General features: G+C 38.0%; 1 protein-coding gene across 1 annotated transcript in view; it reads left to right on the top strand.

The window, feature by feature from the left end:
• LOC308311685 (uncharacterized protein) overlaps positions 1-14,308 on the top strand; it is a gene marked incomplete at both ends in the record, with an annotated part of 116,054 nt that overhangs the window by 84,514 nt on the left and 17,232 nt on the right. The window contains 2 exons of the mRNA XM_080758475.1: positions 3,522-3,794; positions 7,105-7,169. Coding sequence (XP_080614601.1) covers positions 3,522-3,794; positions 7,105-7,169 — 338 coding nt within the window. The remainder of the gene's footprint in view (positions 1-3,521; positions 3,795-7,104; positions 7,170-14,308) is intronic.

The raw sequence follows: 14,308 nt of genomic DNA, 5'->3' as shown, positions 1-14,308 counted from the left end.
TCAATAAATAATATGGCATGTGAGGGATCTTTGGTAGAATGCATCCACTTGTATATCTTATATACCTGCTACATTTATAAAGCTATGAAGGTAGTGGGGTGTATCTTTTGGGGCGTATATAAAGCTATGAAGGTAGTGGGGTGTATCTTTTGGGGCGTATATAAAGCTATGAAGGTAGTGGGGTGTATCTTTTGGGGCGTACTGTATATACGTACATGCGTGGCCGTTAAAGCAAACAGTTGTAATCCAATGTAATCCATTTCATGTGTTATTGTAGCAAACACTTTATGATGATTTGAAGGTTCCATTATTTTATGTAATTCAACAAGAAAAACCTGGGATTGTGGCCAGATGTAATTTCCTGGGGTCTAGTATGACTGTAGTAAATAATCGCTATAAAATTGTGTAAAGAAAAATACATATTCGAACATGGGGCTACCAGGTTGGAATGCCCCTGCCGCCCTGTGAAAAATAGCTAAAACGAAAGAAAGCAGCAAATTAATCATCTTTTACTTTCTCTAAGGGACTGATCGTTATTTATCCACCAGGGGGGGTGGTGCAGATGTGATTTCATTTTTTTATTTTACCTCATCCCCCCCCCCCAGCCTCCAAATATTTTTTCGGGACCCCCCCTCAGGGACTGGAAGAATATATATGACCCCCCCCAAACACCATAGACCATATTTATTTTATATTCACACCAACAGTATAGCAGCATAAAGTAAACGCTGATCGTTGGCGGCGGCCGTCTGGGGTTCATTTGGTTCCATATCCGTCATTACATTATGGTCAACACTCAACACTGATGATATGCCATTGCATTCTTCCAACTAAAGATTTAAATATGAATCTGGCAGCTTCGAAAATAGCATATGCAGACCTACAAGCTCACAACAACACGCTGATGACGCGACGCAAATTTATGAGCTTAGATTGGCTATTTTTAAGGTGAGCCTCGTGCGTAAAGTCATTCTAGCCAAGTTGCCAAGGCAGTGGGCACCCCTCGCCTCTGTGCCCAAGCCCAGGATGATGAAAATGAATGAATGCTAAATAAATATGTCACGCAGTCGCATACCATAATACTACAGCGTCATACTCCACAGAGAAAAGCACAATTTGCGCAACACCAACGTTCAACTGCCTGCTCGGCTCATTTAGCCAGCCAGGCACCACCAAATAGTATAACTCTTTCTTTAATCTATTACAACCACATACGCAGACAAAAGTACATGGCACCGCGGACAAAACACAAGTAGGCTACTAAACTCTGCATGGCTCATTTCCATGCGTCACACAGTCAGGGACCCTGCTGAGGATTTGGTCCACTGTTTACCTTCCTACTGCATATATCAGCGCTGCATGCAGATCGGCTATTTTACCGTTTGTGAGGACGCACACATGAGCGCCGCGGAGAAAATTGTTATTTATAATGCGTGTGAAATGGCATGTGTGGCGTGGTAAAGGGTTAAATTGCGTGACTGTCACACTCAAAGGGTGAGACAAGGCAGCCCTGGCTACTGTGACGCACACACCAACAATCCACCATTGCAATGCGAGTGCGCAAAGTTGCACATGATAGCTGCATGCTTTTAGACCAGCCCTACCGTATTCTGAATGAGAATCTGTCTCGCCTGCATGCCACCATGTTGACGATGCGTTGTCCAAAGACGGTAGAGTCTCTTCCATCAAAATGTTCCATGCCCATCAACATAAAGGCCTCAAGGTGTTCCTGTGATGTTTTGCTACTTTCTATGTTCGGTCACAAGCAACTTCAGTCACAAACAGTAACTTGTGAGAAGTTTATATCGTAACATCATCCACGACCTCAGCCCCAACATTGTTATTATTGTTGTTATTATCATCTCAGTGTGACATTTTCCTGACTCAGTGATGCGGCGCTGGGTTTCACCGAGACACCTCACACCACCACCGCAACCTCAGCAGCGGTGCTGTCAACCTGCTGCTCCTCGCCTTCCTCCTCTCTGACCGACAACACTCGCTCTTTTCAGCGGCCTGCTGCTGCTGGCCCACAATTCAAACATCGCGATTCATAGCTTGAAACATTTTTCGCTTTTTCTACTGGAAATGTTATGAACGCAGAATCAATCTGTCCCGCGCTATTTTGAAGTGGGTACACGTCAGACGTAGCAAACTACATCAGCGGCCGGGGGAGGGACCTTTGCTGGTAGAACAGAATCAGATCTACAAGCTAACAACGTGTCACCAAGCAACACGTTGTTAGCTTGTAGATCTGTTCTATTTGTCAAGGCACACGTGGAAAGGACTCAGGATGCAGACACAAAAGTCACAGAAAGCAGGTCTTTATTCCAAAACGACAAAACAGGCAAGGGGCAGGCAAAAATCAGAAACAGTTCAAAGCAAGGTCAATCTCCAAAGGCAGTCAGCGAGGGCAGAAGTACCGGCAAGGGCTTGGCAAAATCGTGGTCTAGAAGAAGCAAACAGAAGTCAGTAAAACAAGGCTTGAAAATGGCTTGGGTGCGTGGAAGGTCACAAGACAATCTGGCAGAGATTGTAGAGAGACTGAGTCTTAAATACTGTGGGCATGATTGCAGGGGATAGAATGCAGGTGGTTCAGACACACCCACACTCCCACTCAGACTGTGACACTATTTGCATGCGCAGTTGCGCACACATGGAAGATACCAAGTACACTCGCCACACAGGGTAAACTTTATATAGATGAGTGAAACACTATGAAAAACAAAATAATCAAAACATTTTTTAAATACAAACCTGTACAACCTCCCCCAAGCCAAAATAAAAATAAACATATCCCCCCCCTCAGGCTCAAAAAATAGTTTAATGACCCCCCCCCCCCCCCCCCCCCTTTTTTGCACCATACCAACCTTTGATAAATAACGATCAGTCTCTAATAACAACCTAAAACATGACCCTTGGTTGAAAAAAAAGTTGTCCTTTAAGTCTTTTCTGATTTTCCAAACCACACTAATTATTCCAGCAGATTAAGTAAATATTTCAGAAGAATTGGCATTTGGCATTAATAATGCCTAGGTCCAACTTTACATCACATCAAATGAAAGGTTTTTCAATGCAGAGCTTGAACGTCTGAACAGAGTATAATGATTTTATGACAAATTAAATGGTGCCAATATAAATTCAATAGCTTCTAGTTTTCAAGATGGCATCCATTTTCAACAAACATTATGTTGCTGCATAACCCCAGGCTGCGGTGTCGCTAAGTAGAGATGTTTTCTAAGTCACTCTTATATCAGTCACAGCTGTGTTTAGTATCACCTTCTGGTCTCTGTTTGCAGATAATTCAGTCACAAACAACCTGACCCTGGATGATGTTTCATTCCTGCTTTTCATACTCCAAGAACGGATGATTAAAGCACCTGTAGCTGCTTACACATTTATTCAAGTTTCATGTAGAACTATCATGTTACAATCTGTCAGCTCCACTGCACTGGTGGTGACTCACACTGAAATCGGTCCGTGTAGAAACAAGGTAACAAAACCTAACAATCCTATTGTTACAGATGTCCAGAAGCCCAGCTGCGACGCCCTGACCCAACAGAATGCCCAGCTGTTGAATGAGATTTCGCAACTAAAAAATGACACGCGAGAATGCCCAGATAATGCCCAGCTGTTGAATGAGATTTCGCAACTAAAAAATTACACGCGAGAATGCCCAGATAATGCCCAGCTGTTGAATGAGATTTCTGAACTAAAAAATTACAAGAGCAACATGATGCAGGAGAACACCCGACTGATGCAGGAGATGAGGGAGAGGACGCCGACACCACCACCAGGTGAGAGATATTGAATATTGTGTATTATTACTATTTCTATTTTATCTTTTATCAGGGATTTAGAGGTAGAAAATCTGACTAAGATCATCACTGCTGGACTATGATAGAACAATAATTTAAAATAAATAATAATTATAATAATTATTATAATAATGGTATTTGTTAGACAGTCTGAGTGTACTTGACAATTCTGTCCCCCTTTTGCCGGTTCAAGTTCGGTCGGTCACTCTTTCTGTCTGTTATAGTACGATGAAGCTGAGTTCCAGGTATATTTATATAGTGGATTCAGATCCCAGGACTCTACAGCGACTCGCCTGTATGGCCTGGGTATCTATTGAACTGCTGATGAAGAGAGACCACCGCCCTATACCCCCAGTGTCTCGCCTAAAGGATAGTGCGGGTTCTGTTATTAAGGCCCTGCTTCCTCAGCGCTTCGCCTGAGGAGTCTGGCCGTTGAACACAGAGGTCATAGCGTCTCGCCTGTGACATGAGTTGGGTTGAAATGCAAACTTTAGTAGATTTCTTCTATTTGTCCTGACTGTGCATGGCAATTGAGGCAACTGACACATCGCTCACCCAATACTGCATAATTATACCCTGGAAACATAATTCAATATTAGTTAAAACAGTATACTCACCAAAAATAGACGGATACAAGACCAGGGTGTTGATTTTCCAAAAATGTGAAGATTTATTATACAGTTGTAGTTGCACACAAAAATGATATAATCCAAAAAATAAAGTAAAATAAAAACTGGAGATATTCGGCAAATTACTACTAAGTTTCTAAAACTGGGCTATCTACTTTCTTTGAAAAGCTTAGAGCATCCTCTGTGATCTGGTACCTCTCCTCTCCCCTCCGGACTGAAGACTGGAACCCTGAACCCTCTGCCCTGAGGGGTTTTATACTGTATGGTCCTGAGGGGGAGGTTACCTTTGTTTGTTTTCTGCTTCTTTTTTTTTTACCATGCTTTGATATTTTTGGAAGATGGCTGGCGCCAAATAACTCACTATGGCTTAGTGAGGGGAAAACAGACACACATTCTTATGCCAACTCCTATTTATTTATGGGCCTTTACTTATCAACTAAAGAGATCTCAGGACCTTTTACCATGTCCTCTACAAACACACCTCCTACAAACATTACATTTTAGCATTAAAACTAATTCAAAACACAATACTGTCTCTAAGAATACAGGGAGGCTAAAATAACATCATCCCTACTTTATATTAAAACTTGTATTTTTACTTAACCTGTTTAGGCTTACACCATATGTTGTCATATGATCACATGAGCATCCTGGAATCAAACTTCCACTTAGTTAATAGGGAGGCGAAAACAATCATCCCTTTTTCAATTCAATTTGTAAACTATTAAAAGCAAAACAGTTAATAATCATTATATCAGTTTCAGAGGTGAAAACAAAAACAACACACAATAAAATGAACTCATAGTGTCTGCCTTCAACAGCCAACATGGGGTGAAACTAGGGGGGGGGGGGTTGCTAATCTCCAAACCAGGGGAGGTCACTAGGTCAGCCAGACAGTTCACTGATATCCTGATAAGGAGGACAACATGCAAGTCAGCTGCTTCCTTTCTTCTTATCCAATGGAGTATAAAATATCTTCTCCCAGTACCCATATAAACTTGACCATACAAACTTTACAATAGATTTATACAAAAACACGTTGGCGAACAACACCAAAGATCTCATCATGGTTATGACATCAATCACCACTAAACCGCCGTCTTCCCTGATATATCAGTGGGCCATGTGGAACTTCAAAAGTCCCCCTTCCTGCAGTCCGCCCTGGCCTCGCCGCCTTTGAATCTTCTCCTGGGGTGAGGTACTGGTCGTTTTGACATGTGGTCAGCTATCAGATCTGTGTCCCTGGCCAGAACGTCCTTCTTCTGTACATGCTCTCTTGAATGTAAACATGCCCATATTCATTCTTCTGGACATGCTCTCTTGAAAGAAACTCATAACGCCTTGGGTAAGCATTATATCTCATGCGACCCCACTGCCCATATTCATTTTTCTGGGATCGCCCGGTCTGCATTCTGGGGACCTTTTCCTCATACTTTGAAGACTGCGTCATCTGCTGGGGAGGCGACCTCTCCTCTATTGAGGATTGCCCTGTGAAATCACTGGCCCTTGACCCTTGACCCCAGCCAACTTCACCACCTACTGCCGGCCTGTCGACAGTATTTGAACTGGGGACCCCCCAAATAATAATATTTGAACTGGAGACACCCCAAAATCATGGTATTTGAACTAGAGACACGCCAAAATAATGATATTTTAACTGGGGACCCCTCCAAATAATGGTATTTGAACTGGGGACCCATCCAAATAATGGTATTTGAACTGGGGACCCCACAAATAATGTTATTTGAACGGAACCTCCCCCCAAATAATGGTATTTGAACTGGGGACCCCACAAATAATGTTATTTGAACTGAGGACGGACCCCCCCCCCCAAATATTGGTATTTTAACTGGAGACAACCCAAAATCCCCGAAAGTAATATTTGAACTGGAGACACCCCAAAATCATGGTATTTGAACTAGAGACACGCCAAAATAATGATATTTTAACTGGGGACCCCTCCAAATAATGGTATTTGAACTGGGGACCCATCCAAATAATGGTATTTGAACTGGGGACCCCACAAATAATGTTATTTGAACGGAACCTCCCCCCAAATAATGGTATTTGAACTGGGGACCCCACAAATAATGTTATTTGAACTGAGGACGGACCCCCCCCCCCAAATATTGGTATTTTAACTGGAGACAACCCAAAATCCCCGAAAGTAATATTTGAACTGGGGACCCCCGAAAATAATATTTGAACTGGGGACCCCCAAAAATAATATTTGAACTGGAGACCCCCAAAAATAATATTTGAACTGGAGACCCCCCCCATCATGGGCCCTCCTGGACCCCAGGGACCACCCGGGGCCCCTGGGATCGGTTATGACGGACGTCCAGGCGCCCCTGGCTCTCCAGGAGCTCCCGGTCCTCCAGGGTCCCCTTCACTGCCCGGGGCTTACAGGCCCAACCACCGTACGTAAAAGAGTGTGTTGTGTTGTGTGTGACTGTGTGTGTGAGTGTGAGTGTGAGTGTGTGTGTGTGTGTGTGTGTGTGTGTGTGTGTGTGAGACTGTGTGTGTGTGTGTGTGTGTGTGTTCTCTTCTATACATTGAGCTCTGTGGTGGTTAAGTGGTTATCAAGCAAGTTAAAGGAGTTCTTGAAATGACTGTATTTATAAAATAGTAATGGCCGACTCTTTGTTTCCCTGTTCTAGTCGTCAGTATTCCGGGCCCGCCCGGTCCTCCTGGCATTCCTGGAAACCCCGGGCTCTCCTCTGGGGTAGGTGATGTCACCGTCTTCAAATAACCCCATGGAGGTTTATTTTTAATTTATTTTAGAGGGTCCGCTAGCCACTCATAATGTGTCATTTACGTCATATTGTCTCTTTATTGTTAATGGCGTTTCATGTTTGTGTTTGCACCGTTTGTTTTACGTCACCATTACATCACCATAATCAACATGAGTTAGACTTTTAAAGGTAGAGTAAGTGATTTCACTTAATTCAAATATCACTTTTTTTTTGTTTTGTTGTGATAATCCTCTCTACTATAGAGTGTGCTGACCATATAAGGAGTTCCTCCCTGTCCCCAGTTAACCCCTGACTCTCTATCCTGATTGGACGAAGGCTTAGGTCCCACAGCCAAAAACGAAACCTAAGGGTTTTTGAGTGAAATCACTTACTCTACCTTTAATATATTAGCGACCCTCACTTCACGCGGGTGTGATTTTTATGTATTGTTGAGGGGCGCTAGCCCCTCCTATATATATACAGGTTATACAGACCCACATAACTATGAGAGATAGGTAAGTAAGGAAGGATCTATTATTTTTCCAACTACCAGCCATTCAACATGGGGACCCCCTGGAACCACCTCAAGGACCCCTGGTGGTCCGCTGACCCCACTTTGAGAAACCATACAGTACAAGTAGTATAATAGTTAGGCTACCTAATACCCATTCTGACCACTAGTGGCTCTAGTGAGCAATTAATGCATAAATTATGCAAAGTAGTAATTACAATTCTTTACATTCCTTGAATTCCATATATATAATTAGCATAATCATAAATCCCATACATTCCTTAAATTCCATAGATATAATTAGCATATGATAGTTATAATTAAATAATTAAAAAAAACTAATAATAGTTTTTATAAATGCATGATGTGTGTGTGTGTGTGTGTGTGTGTGTGTGTGTGTGTGTGTGTGTGTGTGTTTTAAAAAGCTGATCTCATCTCTCCCCTCCATGCGTCTCCATGTGACATTCCCAAAAAGCCTACAGTCTCCAGGTGTGAAAAAAGAACAATATAAATGCAGATGACTCACTGGGGGTGAGGTGGGGGATGGTATCTAACCCCCAAGAATCTTGTTTATGGCCATGGGGGCCACTGTCTTGAAGTCGTTTGAAGTTTGGTGAGGTGTGAATAGAGCAATAGAAATGTAGATGACGCGAGGGGCGGGGGTTGGGGGCTCCACTCTTTTTGGAGCGCCAGGTGCAAGTTGTAACTTGCAAATTAGATTAACACCGGGGGTGGGGGATCCTTATCTTTGAAGTGACTTATATGCATAAATTATGCAAATTAGTAATTAAATTCCATACATTCCTTAAATTCCTTACATACATTGACAGTGGGTGTGTGTGGGCCAGGGGTGGGGGGGGGGGGGGTCCCTTATCATTGAAAGTGACAGGTGACATGTGACAGGTGACAGGTGACAGCTGACAGCCGCTGACAGCTGACAGGGAAACACACGGGTTTTGTTATGGTTTACCCAGCATTACAATTTTCAGGTGCATATATACGTTGGTGTAATGGGTTGTGTAATAGGTGTACACTATTGAGTACAGGTAGGGAAAAATAAAAGTATGAATAAAATTATGCAAACATTTAAAATGTATTCATGCAAAAATAATAATAATAACATTACAAAAATAAATACAAAAAAATAAACCTTACAACAAATTAAAAATAAATAAATAAGTTTTAAAAGTTTTTGTGTAAATGTGATTACTCAATTGTACTGCTTACAAAACATATGTATTGTTCATGAATATGATTTATATGACCATCATGTCTGTTGTCTATGGTTATATTCATGGTTATAAAAGAGTAAATCTTATGGAGTGTAGACTACATTAGACAATGTTTGTGGTATCAGAATGAATACCTCTGACTTTGTTGAAACACGACTAATGAAACTTACCAGACTTAGGAGATAATGATGTACGTGTGAATTCATAGAGAAGAAAGCTTGAACTTATTTTTGGCTCCTCTCTTCCTGGTATGAGTGTAAAGATGTACAGTGTTCAGATGTACTCCCCAATGCCAGTCTCCTAGCCACATTAGTATGGTGTTTTAAGTATTTTTAGGTAGCCACCCCAGTATTTAGGAAGTTTCACTGTTAACATGGATTAGTTTCGGTAATGTAGGTGTGGGTATCCTTTATTTTAGGGTTATTTTGTTAATAATTGGGGTTTTGTTTTTGTTGTTTAAGTTGTTGTTAGGTAAGAGATCTGTGTTTTTGTTTTGTGTCTGGAAAAGGTAAGCGTAGGTTTTTTCTTGTATGTACTTACTTAACTTACAAGAGGTAATCCATGCATTTTATGTAACTGTGTGAAATCATTGTACTTTGGCTTTTCAACAGGTTTTGGATAACTATATTTGTGGGTGTACTCTAGCCTGACTTTGTTTATTTCTTGTGTAAGTCAAGGATATCCCACCTAGTGGTCAATTTATATATATATATATATATATATATATATATATATATATATATATATATATATATAATTACACTGCAATACCAACTATGCCCTGATGTGATTTCAGTCACCTAGTGCAATGTTTTCAATCAATGGTCCGGGGACCACCAGTGGTCCTTGAATGGGTTCAGGTGACTCCCACCAGATAAATCATGGAGAGTTGGTAACCAAATAGACCCCTTATAGATCTTTAACTCTATACTTTTCAATATTTTGTGATTTACAAGTTAATACAAGCTAGTAGGATACATGTTTAAAGTATTGTTTAACGTATGGTGTATATTATTTTTGGTGTGTTGTGTTTTTTAATTTTGTATGATTCATGTGGTCCTAATGTTTTGTTTTAATGTATGTCTTATATATTTTTTGGTGTGTTGTGTTGTGTTTTTGAATTTTGTATGCTTCATGTGGTCGTAATGTTTTGTTTTAATGTATGTCTTGTATTTTTTCTGGTGTGTTGTGTTGTGTTTTTGAATTTTGTATGCTTCAGGTTGTCCTAATGTGTTTGGTTTAATATATGTATTGTATTATTTCTGGTGTGTTGTGTTGTGTTTTTGAATTTTGTATGCTTCATGTGGTCGTAATGTGTTTGGTTTAATATATGTATTGCATTATTTCTGGTTTGTTGTGTTGTGTTTTTGAATTTTGTATGCTTCAGGTTGTCCTAATGTGTTTGGTTTATTATATGTATTGTATTATTTCTGGTGTGTTGTGTTGTGTTTTTGAATTTTGTATGCTTCATGTGGTCGTAATGTTTTGTTTTAATGTATGTCTTGTATTATTTCTGGTGTGTTGTGTTGTGTTTTTGAATTTTGTATGCTTCAGGTTGTCCTAATGTGTTTGGTTTAATATATGTATTGTATTATTTCTGGTGTGTTGTGTTGTGTTTTTTAATTTTGTATGCTTCATGTGGTCGTAATGTGTTTGGTTTAATATATGTATTGCATTATTTCTGGTGTGTTGTGTTGTGTTTTTGAATTTTGTATGCTTCAGGTTGTCCTAATGTGTTTGGTTTAATATATGTATTGTATTATTTCCGGTGGGTTGTGTTGTGTTTTTGAATTTTGTATGCTTCATGTTTGTCCTAATGTGTTGTTTTAATGTATGTATTGTATTTATTTTTGGTGTGTTGTTGCTGTGTTTTTGAATTTTGTATGCCTCATGTTGTACTAATGTGTTGTTTTAATGTATGTATTGTATTATTTCTGGTGTGTTGTGCTGTGTTTTTGAATGTTGTATGCCTCATGTTGTACTAATGTGTTGTTTTAATGTATGTATTGTATTATTTCTGGTGTGTTGTGTTGTGTTTTTTAATTTTGTATGCTTCATGTTTGTCCTAATGTGTTGGTTTAATGTATGTATTGTATTATTTTTGGTGTGTTGTGCTGTGTTTTTGAATTGTGTATGCCTCATGTTGTACTAATGTGTTGTTTTAATGTATGTATTGTATTATTTCTGGTGTGTTGTGTTGTGTTGTGTTTTTGAATTTTGTATGCCTCATGTTGTACTAATGTGTTGTTTTAATGTATATCTTCTATTCTTTTTGGTTTGTTGTGTTGTGTTTTTGAATTTTGTATGCTTCATGTTGTACTAATGTTTTTTTTAAAGTATGTCTTGTATTATTTTTGGTGTGTTGTGTTGTGTTTTTTGAATTTTGTATGCTTCATGTTGTCCTAATGTGTTTGTTAATATATGTATTGTATTATTTCTGGTGTGTTGTGTTGTGTTTTTGAATTTTGTATGCTTTATGTTGTCCTAATGTTTTGTTTTAATGTATATCTTGTATTATTTCTGGGGTGTTTTGTTGTGTTTTTGAAATTTGTATGCTTTATGTTGTCCTAATGTTTTGTTTTAATGTATATCTTGTATTATTTTTGGTGTGTTGTGTTGTGTCTTTGAATTTTGTATGATTCATGTGGTCCTAATGTTTTGTTTTAATGTATGTATTGTATTATTTTTGGTGTGTTGTGCTGTGATTTTGAATTTTGTATGCCTCATGTTGTACTAATGTGTTGTTTTAATGTATGTATTGTATTATTTCTGGTGTGTTGTGTTGTGTTTTTGAATTTTGTATGCCTCATGTTGTCTTAATGTTTTGTGTTAATGTATATCTTGTATTATTTTTTATGTGGTGTGTTGTGTTTTTGAATTTTGTATGCTTCATGTTGTCCTAATGTGTTGGTCTAATGTATGTATTGTATTATTTCTGGTGTGTTGTGTTGTGTTTTTGAATTTTGTATGCTTCATGTTTGTCCTAATGTGTTGGTTTAATGTATGTATTATATTATTTTTGGTCTGTTGTGCTGTGTTTTTGAATTTTGTATGCCTCATGTTGTACTAATGTGTTGTTTTAATTAGAGCTGGGACTCGATTAAAAAAATTTATCTAATTAATCAGAAGCTTTGTAGTTAATTCATCTAGATTAATCGCATATCATTATTTCACCCAAGAACTGTGAGAGCCATTTTTTCAAATGGATTTTGGTATACTAGTGAATCAATGAATAGTGAATACATAAGTTTATGCAATAAAACATTGTTTTTGTAGTAATAGGGGTAATAATTCTTAATTGAATAATTGCACACAACTGTGCTGTAATCCACGCTACCATCGGATAGCCTTTTAAATCCTATTTCCAATCCACGGGGACAAGCAAAGTGATCTCAGCGGCTTCTCAGTGTCTGGTGGTGTTATTGTCTGAAGAGGACACGGACACTTGGTGCGCAGGTCCGTCTGAAAACTGTCCAGTGACAACGTTCCGCGGTGAAAAAAATAGTGCGATTAAAATGCGTTAATTTTTTTAATGCATTAATTTTTCTGTAGTTAATTAATCGCAATTAATCGCAATTTGTCCCGGCCCTAGTTTTAATGTATGTATTGTATTATTTCTGGTGTGTTGTGTTGTGTTTTTGAATTTTGTATGCCTCATGTTGTACTAATGTGTTGTTTTAATGTATATCTTGTATTATTTGTGGTGTGTTGTGTTGTGTTTTTGAATTTTGTATGCCTCATGTTGTCTTAATGTTTTGTGTTAATGTATATCTTGTATTATTTTTGATGTGTTGTGTTGTGTTTTTGAATTTTGTATGCTTCATGTTGTACTAATGTTTTGTTTTAATGTATGTCTTGTATTATTTTTGGTGTGTTGTGTTGTGTTTTTTGAATTTTGTATGCTTCATGTTGTCCTAATGTGTTGGTTTAATGTATGTATTGTATTTATTTCTGGTGTGTTGTGCTGTGTTTTTGAATTTTTGTATGCTTCATGTTGTGCTAATGTTTTGGTTTAATGTATGTATTGTATTATTTTTGGTGTGTTGTGCTGTGTTTTTGAATTTTGTATGATTCATGTGGTCCTAATGTTTTTGTTTTAATGTATATCTTGTATTATTTTTGGTGTGTTTTGTTGTGTTTTTTGAATTTTGTATGCCTCATGTTGTACTAATGTGTTGTTTTAATGTATATCTTGCATTATTTTTGGAGTGTTGTGCTGTGTTTTTGAATTTTGTATGATTCATGTGGTCCTAATGTTTTTGTTTTAATGTATGTATTGTATTATTTCTGGTGTGTTGTGTTGTGTTTTTGAATTTTGTATGCTTCATGTTTGTCCTAATGTGTTGGTTTAATGTATGTATTATATTATTTTTGGTCTGTTGTGCTGTGTTTTTGAATTTTGTATGCCTCATGTTGTACTAATGTGTTGTTTTAATTAGAGCTGGGACTCGATTAAAAAAATTAATCTAATTAATCAGAGGCTTTGTAGTTAATTCATCTAGATTAATCGCATATCATTATTTCACCCAAGAACTGTGAGAGCCATTTTTTCAAATGGATTTTGGTATACTAGTGAATCAATGAATAGTGAATACATAAGTTTATGCAATAAAACATTGTTTTTGTAGTAATAGGGGTAATAATTCTTAATTGAATAATTGCACACAACTGTGCTGTAATCCACGCTACCATCGGATAGCCTTTTAAATCCTATTTCCAATCCACGGGGACAAGCAAAGTGATCTCAGCGGCTTCTCAGTGTCTGGTGGTGTTATTGTCTGAAGAGGACACGGACACTTGGTGCGCAGGTCCGTCTGAAAACTGTCCAGTGACAACGTTCCGCGGTGAAAAAAATAGTGCGATTAAAATGCGTTAATTTTTTTAATGCATTAATTTTTCTGTAGTTAATTAATCGCAATTAATCGCAATTTGTCCCGGCCCTAGTTTTAATGTATGTATTGTATTATTTCTGGTGTGTTGTGTTGTGTTTTTGAATTTTGTATGCCTCATGTTGTACTAATGTGTTGTTTTAATGTATATCTTGTATTATTTGTGGTGTGTTGTGTTGTGTTTTTGAATTTTGTATGCCTCATGTTGTCTTAATGTTTTGTGTTAATGTATATCTTGTATTATTTTTGATGTGTTGTGTTGTGTTTTTGAATTTTGTATGCTTCATGTTGTACTAATGTTTTGTTTTAATGTATGTCTTGTATTATTTTTGGTGTGTTGTGTTGTGTTTTTTGAATTTTGTATGCTTCATGTTGTCCTAATGTGTTTGTTTAATATATGTATTGTATTTTTTTCTGGTGTGTTGTGTTGTGTTTTTGAATTTTGTATGCTTTATGTTGTCCTAATGTTTTGTTTTAATGTATATCTTGTATTATTT

The sequence above is a fragment of the Protomyctophum bolini genome (assembly GCF_963924005.1).
Source record: "Protomyctophum bolini genome assembly, chromosome: 24".
In the NCBI taxonomy this organism is placed as follows: Eukaryota; Metazoa; Chordata; class Actinopteri; order Myctophiformes; family Myctophidae; genus Protomyctophum; species Protomyctophum bolini.
The sequence above is the reverse complement of the archived record's forward strand: the minus strand, read 5'-3'. Positions and strand labels throughout refer to the sequence as shown.